Genomic DNA, 15,591 nt, shown 5'->3' with positions numbered 1-15,591 from the left:
GCTAAGCTGCCTCTTATCTGACTGTTCCCTTGACAGCGTCTCTGGACCCAGTCTCCCAAGGTCTTTCCCACATACCATTATGCCTACTTTACATTAATTGGTGCCAACCATACAAGACAAGGATGACTTATTTTTGTTCAGGACAAGAGAAGAGTATCTGGTATATCAGGGACTGCCCACATCTGCCACTAGGGGGCAGTTTAATCCTTGTACTGGCCAGTTGAAAGGAAGGTAAATCCTAAATGCCCCATAGACCTTTTGCCACTTGCCCCAAACCAGAAGACCAGCAGGCCTAGCAGCCTCCCTTTTTTTCAGCTGTGTCTCCATGGCACTGCCTTCATCTTATCCCCAGCATGGGAAGGAAACCACCTTAGCTGTACCCGTGTTAAAGTAGCATTTTCCCCTTTCTTCCAACACAGTTCAAGAGGACTGTCAGGGTGGGTAAAACGTGCCAGGCTTAGTTTTTTGCAGGTTTCAGCTTGGGTGGAGGGTACTCCACTCAGCATCAACGAAAGACCCCTTGTCTTTGTTTTATTCTCTCCCTCTCACACCCACACTATTTTATTTATTTATTTTTAAAAGGAAGATCCAAACTAATATAAAGTAAGAGCCGCTTAGAGTCACTTGCTGAGATGGGTGGCTATAGAAATCAAATAAATAAGTAAAATAAATAAAGAAGAAAAAGTGAAGAAAAAGAAAGAAATCAAAGAGAAAGCTAAAAGTGCAAGGAAGGGGGGGGGGAAGGAACAGAAAAATATAAAAGAAAGGGAAAAAAGGTACAAAGATGTAGCTCCCAGTCTTCTATACAGCAGTTATAAGCACATTATAAATTTACCTCTTCCTCTGTGGTTACAATGTAGCTGTTTTTTCTGTATTCTTTCTCATTATCAAAACCATAGATCATAAGTTCACTTTTTTTTTCTGTTTCACACAAGAAGTCTTAAGGGGTTTCCAGTCAGCAGTAAATGTAGATATTGTCTTTTCTCTGATCAAAGAACTTAGCCATCACAGCAAGTTCCGTCATCTTCACCAACCATTCCTCCACTGTGGGTGAATGGCCCCTTGTTTTTGGAAGAGGTCACTATCTAAGGCCTCCAAAAATTACAGAAAAGCCATTGATCATAGTGTCTCTCTGGCTAGGTTGGCAGTGCGTGCTAACCTGGTTATGGACTTAATCTCTTTTCTGGTCTCATCCAATGCAGCGGGCCTTAGATGTGTTCACTTGACCCAACTGTGGGTTAGCAAAGACACCAAGCGACTGGATAACCAGACTCAGTGTGTTTTGCCTCCGTGCTTCTGGTAGGGTTTTCCAGATCATGCGTGTGAAGTCAGAATGCAAGGGCAGAACGCAGGGCAGGAGTCTTCCATGGTCGTCTTGGGATCTGGGAGGTGTTCCACAAAGAAGAATTGCGGTTTTCCAGCTTCAGGCCCATCAACATGAGGAGAGATTTGCTCCTGATCTGGAGCACAACCACACTTGGTGTCTACTACACATTCTGTTGCATGGGCCTGAAAATTGTGTTCTTTGAGGTAGCCATGGTCCAGTTAACACAGGGTAAGGATCTTGTGAGAACACAACCCACCTTGCACATCACATCCAGGAAGGTGTAATAGATGGCTGGAGGTCTCAAACTTTACACCTGCCCCGGGTTCCAATTTCAACCAGCCTTTTCATGAGAACTTCTGCATTTTGGACGCATTCAGTGGCTCCGCTGCAGGGGCCACAGATTCAAGATTCAAGTCACGCACTTTGTAAGTAGACAGACCACTGGGGAGACTGGGGGCGGACCAGTGTCATGCTGGAGCCCAGTGGTGAAATTTGCAGGAAAGTCTAATTTTTTCATGCCATGGGAAATTCTGGGAGTTGAAGTCTACACGTCTTCCAGTTGCCAAGGTTGAAAAAACACTGGCTTAGACTCATGAGGACAGCCTGGAGAAGATGTTGATGCTAGGGAGACCGGAAGGCAAAAGGAAGAGGGGCCGACCAAGGGCAAGATGGATGGAGGATATTCTAGAGGTGACGGACTTGTCCCTGGGGGAGCTGGGGGTGTTGATGACCGACAGGAAGCTCTGGCGTGGGCTGGTCCATGAAGTCACGAAGAGTCGGAAGCGACTAAACGAATAAACAACAACAGACTATAATCCTGCGTCTGTTTCCCCCTCAAAATAGCCAGGAGTCTACAATTAGCAATTGTAGAGATAGGTGGCTTTATGCCCACCCCACCCCTGGTGTAGAAGAACTCAGGGCTAACCCCATACCTCTAGCAGGAAGGATGCTTTTCTGCAAGAGACTTGCAAACGCTGGCCCAAGGGGACGTCGACTGAACTGCACAGTCGTCTCGCAATGCCGCGCCTTTGCTCACCATATCCCTCCATCGGGCCCCAAGACCTTGTCTACATGTCGGTCAGAGGCTGCTACGCCTCCACCCTTGGAGTTTTTGGTGCCTCTGGAGCTGAGGGGCTTCAGGCTGGGTTCTGTGGCTGGCTTCCTGTTTGCAACGCCAGGGCTATTAATATATCAGGTAATGAATCTAATCTCTAGGTTAAAGCTATCCTCTTAGGCATGCCGGTTGTTCCAGTTCCCTGTCTCTCTGTGACTCCTTTTCCTCCGTCCCTCTCTCGCTGTGGCACACTGGATCGCTTTGGGCACTCTTGGTGGCTCTTGCAAGCCCCAATTTTGCCCCCTTGGACCCGAAGAGGAAGGAGTGCAGGGTGTCTCCTTTCGAGAGACCCTGAATGCCCTTAGGCTAGGATGAGACATCAAGGCAAAGACGTGTGGCGCACGACCTGAGTCAACCCCTCTCCCCAAAGTGGTTTTTTCTCTGCCTACCCCCACCTCGCTGGACTTCGGGAGAGATGAGCCAATCCCCTGCATATTCAGGGGTTAGGATTTCCGGCTGCTGGGCGCTGGGAGCCGACGGTGGGTAGGTACCGTGTGTGGATAGCATTGCTGAACCTCACTGTTTTCTCTGAAAGCTGCTTTCTTTGCTCCTGCACAGGAAATGTATGTTTTTTAAAGGAAGGCTTGAAGCAGAGAAATGGGGCCAGAAAAGGAGATCGGCTTTGGTGCAATACCGTCCGGGTTCGCCCAACCAGGAGTTCTGGATCATTTTGAATCCACGGCACAATACTGGATGTAGCAGTCGTTCTGTGGCACCCCAGAAAATTAATAATTGTCTATATGTGTTTTTAAATGTGTAAGACATGGGTTGAGGGGAAGTTATATATATATATATATATTTTTTTTTAGCATCTGCACTGTATTGAAGATATGGATGATACAGAATATATGTAATAGAAAAAATTGAAAAAAATAACATAAGACAGACAACTTGGGACAGACTAGAAATAAGCCCGTGGCAGACCTCTGTGCTGCGGCATGCCGGTTGAGAACCCCTGAACTAGGCTAAGTTAAACTGAGTTAGGCTAGTTTGCCATTTGGGGTGCTGCCTGTCACCCAGCCCTTGTCTTTGTGCATGGTGGGACCAGCGTGTTAAGCCCTGTGATTTATTGGTACCGACATCCCATGTGGGGGGAATCGAGCAAATAAGTTGCATGAATGAGCCAAAGGGTATTGGGGGGGTGGGGGGTTTTCTGCCAAATGAGAAGGGTCCCATCGCTCTTATTAATTTAGGGGCATGACAGTGAAAAACTGGGTTTGTGTTGTGGTGGGGGAAGGGTCTGTAATAGCCACTGCTATTTTGGATGTCTTTTTGCCGAACTGGTCCCTTGGTTCTCTGTTCTGCAACCTTACCCTGTTAAGAGAAACTTGGCATCCCAATCTCTAAGCCAAACCAAAGTCTGCTGTAAACAAATATATCCTTAAGACGCTCTCTGACACACTGGACATTTGCTTGCTGCTCTTCCCCAACCTGGTGCCCTTCAGTTGGGCTCGCAGGCTTCCCGGGAATCCCACAAGGTTCGGGATTCTTCTAGGAACTGAGTCCCGACACAGCTGGGGAAAGGCCAGGTGGGGAAAATCTGTTTTAAGGCTTCTTGATGTTTTCATTTGGATCCATATTCTGAGCGGAAAGTCTAGCCTGACCTGTGTGGAGGATAATCAGTCCACAGTTTGGAGGTGGGATGTTAGTTTGCATTAAATAGGGGGAGGGAAAGGGACGAGTTTTTTTGCAGTTTTTTCTTTAAAAGTTGCATTTTGCCCACTCTGGCTTTTTGAGATGGAAAAGTAATATGTATTCTAAAGATGGCATCCTTTTCTTTGTCCTGTGAATCCACAACATACATGCATACAGGTAGGCCTCAACTTACGACTGTTCGTTTAGTGACTGTTTGAAATTACGATGGTGCTGAAAAAAGTGACTTGTGAATGGTCCTCAAACTTACAACCGTTGCAGCATACCTGCAGTCACATGATCAAAATTCAGGTGTTTGGCAACCAGCGTGCACTTAGGACGGTTTCAGTGTTTTGTGGTCATGTGATTGCCATTTGCAACCTTCCCAGCTGGCTTCCGACAAGCAAAGTCAATGGGGGAAGCTGGATTCGCTTAACGATTGCAGTGATTCACTTAACGACCATGGCAAAAAAGCTTGTAAAATTGGGCGTGACTCACTTAACAGCCGCTTCACTTAGCAATGGAAATTCCAGTCCCAGTTGTGGTTGTAAGTCAAGGACTCCCTGTACATACATACGAGAGACTATAAGAGCCAGTCTGGTGTAGTGATTGAAGGTACCAGACTAGAAACCAGGAGATTGTGAGTTCCAGTCCTGCCTTGGGCACGAAGCCGGCTGGGTGGCTTTGGGCCAGTCCATTCTCACAGCCCCAGGAAGAAGGGGGCAAGGGTGAGTTGGGCTAGAAAAATGCCAGGATATGTCCATGTGGTTGGCAGGAGTCAAGACTGCCTTGCAGGCAGAATAAATCAGCATGATGCCTGGCTGATGGATATGCAGCAAATCTGTCCTTAAAGTGAAGGTTTATCTGCCTGGGGCATCTTAAAGAAACCAATTCTTTTTTTGCCACCTTTCTGATGGTTCTCATGCTCACTTTTACCTTTCTAGGGTAACTGTGATTTATTCTGAGTGGGCACGTGGAAAGTTACCCTGGGTGAGCAGAAGAACGTGGTGGGGAAGGGGAAACACCAGCCTCCTTGTGAGTAAGCCACAGCTCCTGACTGTGAGTGGCTGCACACTCAGGGCTTGCTAAGCATAAAGGCTACTCTGAAGAAAGGGCAGGGGTGGGGGGTGGATGTACCCTCATCAGGCCTTTAAACAGCCCCCCAAATGCATCCTTCTGTGCAGCCTGGCTGGAACTCAGCTTGTTGTCCAGGCTGGTTCCTCATAATGGAAAGCCTTAGACCAGTGTTTCTCAACCTTGGCAGCTTGAAGAGGTGTGGACTTCAACTCCCAGAATTCCAAGCTGGCTGGGGAATTCTGGGAGTTGAAGTCCACACCTCTTCAAGCTGCCAAGGTTGAGAAGCACTGCACTCGTCCATTCCCTAAACATATTCTGTCTGCTAATAATAAAGAATCCTGCCCACCAGTAAACCAATAGAAATAAAGACCCTGAGGCCAATATTATTTATTATTATAAAATTTCTAAGAGCCTGTGGTTCTCCCTCAGGTTATTGGTATGTTGGGCAAATCCTCCAAGCTCAATTTTATTTTATGGAGATAATCTTTTCATGATGCTTCTGTGCAGAGACTGAGGTTTGCCAAGTTTTATCATGGTGATGAGAGTTAGGATAGAGTTAACAGAATTAATGAATTAACAGAAACAGCAGAAAATCTTCATGATCAAAATTCTTCAGATGAGAATGGTGGTAATAATAAGATAACCATGACTGTTCATAATTTCTGTAGTCTCCTGGTCTTGCAATGCATGCATAATTACCGGTAGTCCTCACTTAACAACCACAGTTGAACCCAGAATTTCAGTTGCTAAGCGAAGCAGTCATTAAGCGAATCTGACCAAATTTTATGACCTTTTTTGCAGATGTTAAGCGAATCACATGGTTGTTAAGCAAATCATGTGGTTCCCCATTGATTTTGCTTGCCAGAAGCCAGCCGGGAAGGTCGAAAATGGCGATCAAATGACCACAGGATGCTGACAGTCATATATGTAAACTGATTGCCAAGCACCCATATCGTGGGGATGCTGCAACGGTCATAAGTGTGAGGACTGGTCATAAGTCAGTTTTTTCAGCACCGTCGTAAGTCTAAACCATCACTAAACGAATGGTTGTTAAGTGAGGATTACCTGTAACTATTGAGGGTTAGGACTACACCCTGTCCAGTTGGGACCTATTCATTCTTTTCTCCGGTGTCTGAGAGAAGCATTGCACAGCCTTGAAGACTAGAAACTTAAGCATATACAAGCACATACCTGACTGAAAGAGAAGGTGGTCAGGATGCTCGATTCTGCCCGTTAGTGGTTTTTTCCTCGGTGTGTTTGCACACATGCATACACTCACGTGTTCTTTGATTCTGCCCTTGCACACTTGCGTCAGGCCCACATGTTTGCATCATCCATTGATGGAAAATCATAGCAGCATTTCTTAAAGAACAGCCACAATGGCAGTGTGCATGAATTACCTGTATATATTGGTCCAAAGAGTCTCAAGGTCCCCTTTGCAAACTTTCAGAGACTGGTTGCCTTGAAAACGGAAATACTCTAAGCACCTTGTGCATAAGTGACAAATATTCTGGGCACCGTTTTTTCCTCTCCTGTTCACGGCATCGTTGGCTCCCGTTGACGTCACTCTGGGAATAACGGCCAGTTTGTTTACCGCTCAACAAACAACTCAGGGATTTCGGGGTTGATTTTCCTTCCCCAATTCTCACAAGGGGACCTGGGTGGTTGATGGATACTTTGCAGACAAAAAGCGAATGGTCACTGAATGCCTTTCCCCAGAAGTGATTCAGATTTCCGTTGGGAATGGCCAAATTTTCCCCCACTGGCCTTTTTCCTGTTTTCCCATTTGTGTTTGGTTTGTTGAATTAGAGAATTTTTTAAAAATTGCATTGAAACATGTAGGGTTTTGGTGGCCTTTTCTTGTAACACACACGTTTGTGGTTGCAATTTTGCCAATCAGGCACAGGTTTTGCAAATGTTTTCCCTAAAATAATTCATGTGGTCCCCTGTTGTCATGAACTTCTTTATGCTTTGTAAACTTTTCCTTAATCCCCTTTAAAAAAAATTGGATGGGGGCAGGGAACCTGTGTGAATTGTGTTGTAAAATCCAAAAAATTGTGAGTTTGGAAGGACATTTACATTCTGCTTTGTGTATTTTGCTTCATGCACTGAAAATTCACACACACACTAAATCATTTTTCTCCCCCATCCATAATACAGGAGTCTGGAGCTGAAGCCTCCCCATTTCTTTGATTGTGTTCTCTTTTCAGTTAAAAAAAAATGTAGAGCATGCATTCGAAAGATATATAGGTTTATTTATAAAGTATATACATTAACAATATAGATTATGTATATTGTAAAACATACCTCCCCCCAAATACATATTTTATATAATATACACTCTATTAAGAGTTGGTATAACTTGGTTTTCCTTACTGTATTTTTTTTAGATAAACAAATATAAATATTCTGATGGTTTCTTCCCACACCCCAATGGATTGTCTTGCACTTCTCTGGTCTAGATACTGCAAGGAGCATAAAAGGAATTAGGGTTAGAGAAGATTTGCAATCATGCTAACCCTGCAGGACATTCAGTCCCAACTGATCACCCTCCAGATGTCCTGATTTACACCAACTTGGGAATTGTGATCCAAAATATTGCCAGAGGCAGCACATTGGAGGAAGCTTGAGTTCCTGCAAGGCAAAAGAAATACAGTCAAGTTCATTTCATAGGGATGTTCAGATAATTAAAACCACATATAATTAATAGGATGACTCTCCAGTCATATGCTGAGTCATTTTCCTCTTCTGCAACATGCAAGCCAGATTGAGATTTGCTAGGCAAGGCCAAATTGGGGGTGGCTTATGGATTGTCCTCAGCAGGTAGTAGCACCCAGTCCATCTTGGCCGATCTCAGAAAGCTAAGAAGGATCACAGCTGTTTAGTCATTGCATGGGGGACCACTAGGAAACTCCACAGCTGTAGTTTGGACTGGGAAAATGGAAAAACATCCCAGAAGAAGACAGATGTCCTAAAACGTTGCTGGGAAAATTGCAGGGACGTGCCTGTCAAATTCCCAGGTGTGTGTTTTGTTAAACCGGGATTAGGATTACACCTGTTGAAAAGCGTCAATTCGGAAAGAGTTTATGTATGTATGTATGTATTTATTTATTTATTAAATTTGTCACCACCCATCTCCTCCCACTGGATTCGGAAAGAGTTCCAGGATCTCTCCCTTTTCTGCAAGAAAGAAAAAGGCAGATGCTGGCTGCACAATGTGCAGACAGGCGGCAACTCTGCACATGTTTTTGGAGGGTCTGCACATCTGCGCATTCTCAAGCTTGCTCGGGTGGGGGATATGCCCCGCCCCGCCTTTAAAGCCTGCACAATCTCTGTTTTGCTCCCTGGGCAAAACTCCTGCCGGCTCTCAGCAAATTTGGAAAGGTTAACGGAGGAAGTCTGACCCCCCGCACCCAATCCATGGCCAGTTTCCTCCCTGGAGTCAGGTCCTTGTCCAATGCTTGCTTGGTGGAACACTGTCCAGCCAGGCAGCTCCACTTGCTCACTTGGGGCAAAACTTCAGGACTCCTCCATCTTTTGCAATGTGCCATGGGCGGGGGGGTGGGGCTGAAAAGAGTCAAATGCAGAATTATAACCATCACCCCAATGACTTCATCTTCCCTGAAAAGTTCTAGGAAAAACGTTCTATGCAAAGAAAGGACTGAACTTTTCCAGGTGGGAAATGACCTAGAAGGCAGGAAGCTTTGCAGACCTAGGCTTTGGGGTTCAAATTTCCACTGTGACCTTATTTTGATCTGTCATCCTGCCAGCTGGCCAAAACCCAGCCTGAGGCCAGCCTTAATCTCGGTTCAGCTTGGTGGGTGTTTCCTTTTATTTTTGCCTCCATCTGGATCCTACAGATAAGAAGGAACCAGTTTAAAAACATGCCGGGAGGAACCACTTTCTGGTTTTTAATTGTTCCTCTAATAGCCCCATCCCAAGGTGACGTTAAACAGAATAAAATAAAGTTGTCTGTGTATGTATTAAAAAAAAATAAGGAAGGCTTGACCAATGCAAATTCTACATAACAAGTTGTTGCTAAGAAAGCACTAGGAGATGGCTAATAATAAAGAAAGTGGAAAATAGGAGTCCATTCTGAGGACTGTAATCCCTTAACATCCCCCCCCCACCTTTTTCCCCCCTCTTTCATGTCCAGTTGATCTCTAGAATTAGAGGCCACTTTTGGAGTCTGAAATCCTGAAAGAGTTACCTGTTTGGCTCATGGATAAGAAGGGGAATGTTTTGTCTTACCTGGGAAGGATCGTTTATCCATTTCTGCCTGGATCATTTTCGGTTGCTCTCCAACCTGTTTTGCAGGCGGCTGTCGTTAGAAATGCATTCCGAAAGCGGATGCCGGGGGGCTCAGCGATGGAAAGAAAAGGGGAGGAGGCTGGTGTTGGAAGGATCAGCTATAAATAACCTGTCCCGGGCTTGTGGGCTGCTCTGGAAAGCTTATAATGTTGGCTGGAGGCCGCAAGCAGGGATAAATGTCTTCCCGGGGGGGGGGGGCAGTACAAAGGGCGGTTTGTCTGCTTCCTTTCCAGACCTGGGTGTAGATGGATAAGAGACGTGGCTTCGCTGAGCTTTGCCCTGCGGCTTCGTCGCATGTCAGCAAGGCAGAGTCGCGGTGGGGGTATATAAAAAGGGAATGATCCGTCCCCGTTGGGCAGTGGCTTGGTAAAGACTCAGCCAAAGGGTTGCAAATAGCGTGCAAGGCAGGATGGATTTTATTTATTTATTTAAAAGATTTATAGGGCTGCCCATCGGAAGCAATTCTGGGCGGCTCACAACAGTAAAACCGATAACTATAAAGCAGTCATAAAAGAGTAAAACAATAAAACTTTAAAACAAAAGCCAAACCTTGCCCCTTAATCACCCCCTTGGGATGCCCCGCAGTGAGCTCCATGCTTTCAATCTATACAATCCTGTATCGTATAGGATTCTATACAATATATATAATCCTATACAATATATACAATCTTGTTGTTTATTCGTTCAGTCGCTTTCGACTCTTCGTGGCTTCCTGGACCAGCCCACGCCAGAGCTGCCTGTCGGTCGTCAACACCCCCAGCTCCCCCAGGGACGAGTCCGTCACCTCTAGAATATCATCCATCCACCTTGCCCTTGGTCGGCCCCTCTTCCTTTTGCCCTCCACTCTCCCCAGCATCACCATCTTCTCCAGGGTGTCCTGTCTTCTCATTATGTGGCCAAAGTATTTCAGTTTTGCCTTTAATATCATTCCCTCAAGTGAGCAGTCTGGCTTTATTTCCTGGAGGATGGACTGGTTTGATCTTCTTGCAGCCCAAGGCACTCTCAGAATTTTCCTCCAACACCACAGTTCAAAAGCATCGATCTTCCTTCGCTCAGCCTTCCTTATGGTCCAGCTCTCGCAGCCATATGTTACTACCGGGAACACCATTGCTTTAACTATGCGGGCCTTTGTTGTCAGTGTGATGTCTCTGCTCTTAACTATTTTATACTATGCTATATTGTATAGCAGTGTTTCTCAACCTTGGCAATTTTTAAGATGTGTGGACTTCAATTCCTGGAATTCCCCAGCCAGCCATGCTGGCTGGGGAATTCTGGGAGTTGAAGTCTACGCATCTTAAAGTTGCCAAGGTTGAGAAACCCTGTTGTATAGGATCCCATACAATATATACAGTCCTATACAATCCTGTATTGTATAGGATTGTATAAAATGTATGTTACAATAGGGTAAGTCGGGTGTCTGCGGTGTGTCTGGCCTGTCCTATCTTAGAGCAAAGAACCACACTGAGATGGTATCTTGGTCTCTAGTGTTTAATAACTGCTCTAATAGACAGAAAAATCCTACCAGACTGAAGGAGCATGGGAAACCCAGTCAGATAAACCCCAAACTCAAGGCGGATCTGCTCTGAGTTTCTTTGAAGGACAGTTCAAAGGCTCTGAACTACACATACATTTTCCCCTCTGGATAGAAGCCCCCTCCTGCTCACCATCAGTACTCATGACATCACCTCTCGCACGGACCTGCGGGGAGGGGGGTAAAGGAGGCCAAGACATCACCACCCAAGTGGCATGATTTGTGCAACAACGTCACTGTTCGTGGGACATTGTGGCTGCTACCCAATGTCTGGGCCTTTTATCCCAACAACACACCAACAAGATAGTCACAACTGAAAGATGGTGACAGGCTGGTGCTCCCTCACTGGGCGAGCTTGGGCTCCGACAGGGGCATCCACAGAGGGCAGAAGCGAGGGTCAAGAGGGCATCCTGGCATCACGCTGCACACCCTGCAGTGTATGTCTTTGCATCAGATGATGTCACAGGGCACGAGTCGTCATCCCTCCATCATCCTACCCACTGTGGATGGTGGTGGGGTCTGCCTGGGAATAATAACATCATTCTTTCCTGTTCAGCTCCCACATCTGTCATTTTGGTGGCCAACTGGAGTCAGAGTTGGTGGGAACTGTAGTTATGAGTTCTGCCAGGTGGCGGGCACCTTCCTCCTCCTCCCCCTCCTCCTCCTCCTCCTCTTTTGCTGACCCCATCCTTTGTTTTGGCCCCCGCTAGCTACATTTCCTCCTCTGCTGGTCAGCCAAGAAAAAAGGGGGTGATTTTGGCTGTCCTCCTTTGTCTTCCTTAGCAGAAGAGTCCTTGATGCCCCCCCCGACTTTGAGAACCTCAGTTGGAGTTCTGTACAGGTAGTCCTAGACTTACGACCACAATTGGGACAGGAACGTCCATTGCTAAGTGAGGCAGTCGTTAACTGAATCACGTCCAATTGTACGACCTTTTTGCCATGGTCATTAAGCGAAACACCATGGTCATTAAACGAATCACATCTTCGTTAAGGAAATCCCGCTTCCCCCATTGACTTCGCTTGTTGGAATCCGGCTGGGAAGGTTGCAAATGGTGATCATGTGACCCCAGAACGCTGCAACTGTCATAATCGCGAGCTGATTGCCAAGCACCTGAATTTTGATCATTTGACTGTAGGGACATGGTGACAGTCGTAAGTGTGAGGACTGGCCACAAGTCACTTTTTCCAGCGCTGTTGTAATTTAGAACAGTCACTAAACAAATGGTTGTAAGTCAAGGACTACCTGTAGTCCTGCATGACTGGTGCCACTTGCCGCCCTGAACATCTGGAGGCCACCCAGTTGAGATGGATTCTTTGTTGGCTTTAAGTGACCTCTTTGCCTGCTGGTGCTTAAGAACTGACCCTGTGTGTGTGTGTGTGTGTCTCTCTCTCCGCCCCCCCCCCCCCTTGTAGCAACAACAGTGTTGACACCTTGGACAGGCTGCTGCCCACAATTGTCGGAACCAAGTCCCCCAGGAAGCGCACCACCAGCCAGTCCAAATCAGAGCCCCCCCTTCTGCGTACCAGTAAAAGGACGATCTACACCGCGGGCCGACCCCCCTGGTACAACGAACATGGCACCCAGTCAAAAGAGGCATTCGTTATCGGTAAGGGGTGCCGCGTGGGATTGCTGCCAATTGGAGGGTACCAGGTTGGGGAGGCGGTGGCCCCGAACCATAACGGAGAAAGGCATGGCAGCTGAGGCGGTTAAAGGGTTAGTTGTATAGGTGGGAAGCCTTCCCCTTCAGTGGGGCTTGAAGTCTGGGCAAGAGAATTCCTGATCTGAGCCTACCTGGCAAGATCGTTGTGATCTACCTGTCTTTCTTAGCCTCCTAGAATTCCCCATGCTGGCTGGGGAATTCTGGAAGTTGAAGTCCACACAGCTTAGAGCAGCCAAGGTTGAGAAACCCTGTTCTACTCCCTAGAACCTCCTGGAAGATGCAGAACCAAACGATAAATCATCCAGATTATTCCAAGCTTCAGGGTTTTCCCGAAGTCTTTCCAAGCTGGACCATAAGGAGGAGAAAGAAAAGTTAGTCATTCATCCCAGGGAATGAAATGAGAGCTTATCTGCAGAGCTGGGGTGCCTTAAGAATAACGATGGGGCCCCGGCTGCAGAATGAAAGCCCTGCCAGTAAAAAAAGGGGTGGGCGGTTGATCTCTGGACTCTTTTGACCTTTCCCCCCTGTGCTGAGGTCCGTGCTGCCAAGTGCAGCTGGGAACCCCAATCCTGATGGGCTTCCTTTAATGAGTTTTCATGTCAAGAATTGGGGCCGGTTGCTTTGCTGTTTATTGGATTTGTGAATTCATTACGGTGAGGTCTCTTTTGATCATTGGTGAATTCATTGTGATGGGGTCTCTCCTTTCTTGATTTCATTGGTGAAGTCATGATGGGGGGGTCTCAACCGATGGATTTCTGAATTCCTGAGTGCAGGGACTCTTCGATGCCCGGGAATCCCCTTTCCCTGGAACGGTTGCCTGGCAGATCAAGATATTTATCTGGTAACCCTGTAATGGCATCTCCCCTTGGCCAGTTTTATTTTTAGTGCCAGCCTGCCTTGTTTCCTTACCCCCTTCCTTCCCCTTCCCTGATCTGACTTCTTCTCCCTCCTCCTCCTGATCTGACTTCTCCTTCTCCATCCTTCCTTCTCCTCCTCTTCCTCTTCCTCTTCCCCTGATCTCCTTCTCCATCCTATCTCCTTCCTTCCTTCCTTCCTTCCTTCCTTCCTTCCTTCTTTCCTTCCTTCCTTCCTTCCTTCCTTCCTTCCTTCCTTCCTTCCTTCCTTCCTTCCTTCCTCTCTCTGCAGGCCTCGGTGGGGGCACTGCTTCTGGGAAGACCACAGTGGCCCGGATGATCATCGAGGCGCTGGACGTGCCCTGGGTGGTCCTGCTATCCATGGACGCCTTCTACAAGGTGAGCAGAGCTGCGTTCGAGAGTCCAGGCAGGTGGGACAGAAGGGCTGGGAGTGCGAATCCTTCCCTTCAACAGCTCAAGGTGGGGTGCCCAAGGGCTGGGATAAATCACCGAGTCCAGCCTGAATCCTGGTGATTAAATTGACACGTTCCTGCTGCTTTCTGGGCAACAGTGTGATTTCATCTTAACTTACTTATTTATTGATCTCGACTTCTGACTTACCAGTCTACTGTACAGCTCTGGCAGTCTCGTTAGTCTCTGCCTAACATTAAGCCAGGTCTGACTGCACCGGCCAAAAGCTACAAGGCATCGTAACCAAGGTTATAATATTAGTGAAGCTCACCATCTTGCAGAAATAAATCAATTGGTTGTGTGAACGAAGCCAGTGGGAAACCCCCTGTGAGGTTTCTGACCCAGTCAGAGAGGGTGGAGGGTGACCTTGGCGTGACGGACCGAGGGGCTGGATTTCAAAAGGGCCAGGACAGAAACTCAATTTGATTTCATTGAAAGGTCAGGGCAATGAAACAAATTGTTTAAATCATGTTAATATTATTTCCCGTATATTTAGGAATTTTTAACTTGTGTCACATTAAAAGTTAGGGACCAGAGCAACTTTAATTTTAACTTTTAACTTCTGACTTCTAACTTCTAACTTTCTACGCTGCCCAGAGTCACTACCGTGAGATTGTTTAAATAAGTAACTATATAGAAATTGTTTAAATAAATACGTAACTTTAGGAAGCATGCAAGTTATCCCCAAGATTTTGAGGGATGCAGACAGCCCTGGTAAGCTAAGTTGTGCACCCCAGAAGTAGGCAAAACCGGGGCAATGTTCAGCCGTGGCATCTCCCCATAATGTAGAAAGAGCATGAACATCTCTGGATTTTTCTTTTTCACCAAGGTAGACTGATGGCCCTACTTGCAAAGGCATTCTGGATATTGAAATCCTGTGCATCTGGGACCAACTTTGGGAACTGCTATAAGAAAATGTCAAAAGCCAAACCAGGATCAATCAATTTAGCATCTTTCTCAGCTGTTTCCCCTCCAGTTGGTTTGCAAGAAGATTATGAAAATGCAAGCAATGAATTAAAAGAATGAGAGCCAGTTTGGTCTACTGGTTAAGGCACCAGGCTAGAAACTGGGAGGCTGTGAGTTCTAGTCCTGCTTTAGGCATGAAGCCAGCTGGGTGACCTTGGGCCAGTCCCTCTCTCTCAGCCCTAGGAAGGAGGCAATGGCAAGCCACTTCTGAAATCTTGCCATGAAAACTGCAGGGACTTGTCCAGGCAGTCTCCAAGAATCGGACACGATTGAACAGATTAAAAAAAAAATTAAAAGAATATCCAATCACAGTTGTGATGACATAGATGGGCTACTAGTCAGTCAGCTTCATCTCTTGATATATGTATAGGTAGTCCTTGCTTAATGACCACAATTGGTACCAGAATTTTGGTTGCTGAGTGAAGCGGTCATTAAGTGAATCTGATCTGATGTTACGACCTTTTGCGCTGGTCGTTAAGCGAACCACATGGTCGTTAAGCAAATCACACAGTTCCCCATTGATTTTGTTTGTTGGAAGCTGGCTGGGAAGTTGAAAATGGCAATTACATGACTGCAGGACACTGCGACAGTCATAAATGACAGGACCAGCTATAAATCGTTTTTTTCAGCACTGCTCGTAAAATGAA

At 46.5% G+C, this 15,591-nt stretch overlaps 1 protein-coding gene across 2 annotated transcripts in view; it reads left to right on the top strand.

Moving 5' to 3' along the window:
* UCKL1 (uridine-cytidine kinase 1 like 1) overlaps nt 1–15,591 on the top strand; it is a 42,706-nt gene that overhangs the window by 3,399 nt on the left and 23,716 nt on the right. Inside the window, exons 1-3 of one of the 2 annotated variants that reach the window (XM_063296888.1) lie at nt 2,842–2,924; nt 12,406–12,599; nt 13,800–13,906. In XM_063296888.1, coding sequence (XP_063152958.1) covers nt 2,857–2,924; nt 12,406–12,599; nt 13,800–13,906 — 369 coding nt within the window. In that variant the 5' untranslated portion in view covers nt 2,842–2,856. Of the gene's footprint in view, nt 1–2,841; nt 2,925–12,405; nt 12,600–13,799; nt 13,907–15,591 lie in introns of those variants that run through there. The other variant, XM_063296887.1, reaches the window with a different exon arrangement.

This window comes from Candoia aspera, chromosome 3, assembly GCF_035149785.1.
Source record: "Candoia aspera isolate rCanAsp1 chromosome 3, rCanAsp1.hap2, whole genome shotgun sequence".
NCBI classification, from domain to species: Eukaryota; Metazoa; Chordata; class Lepidosauria; order Squamata; family Boidae; genus Candoia; species Candoia aspera.
Note: the sequence above shows the minus strand (reverse complement) of the source record. Positions and strands in the feature narration are given on the sequence as shown.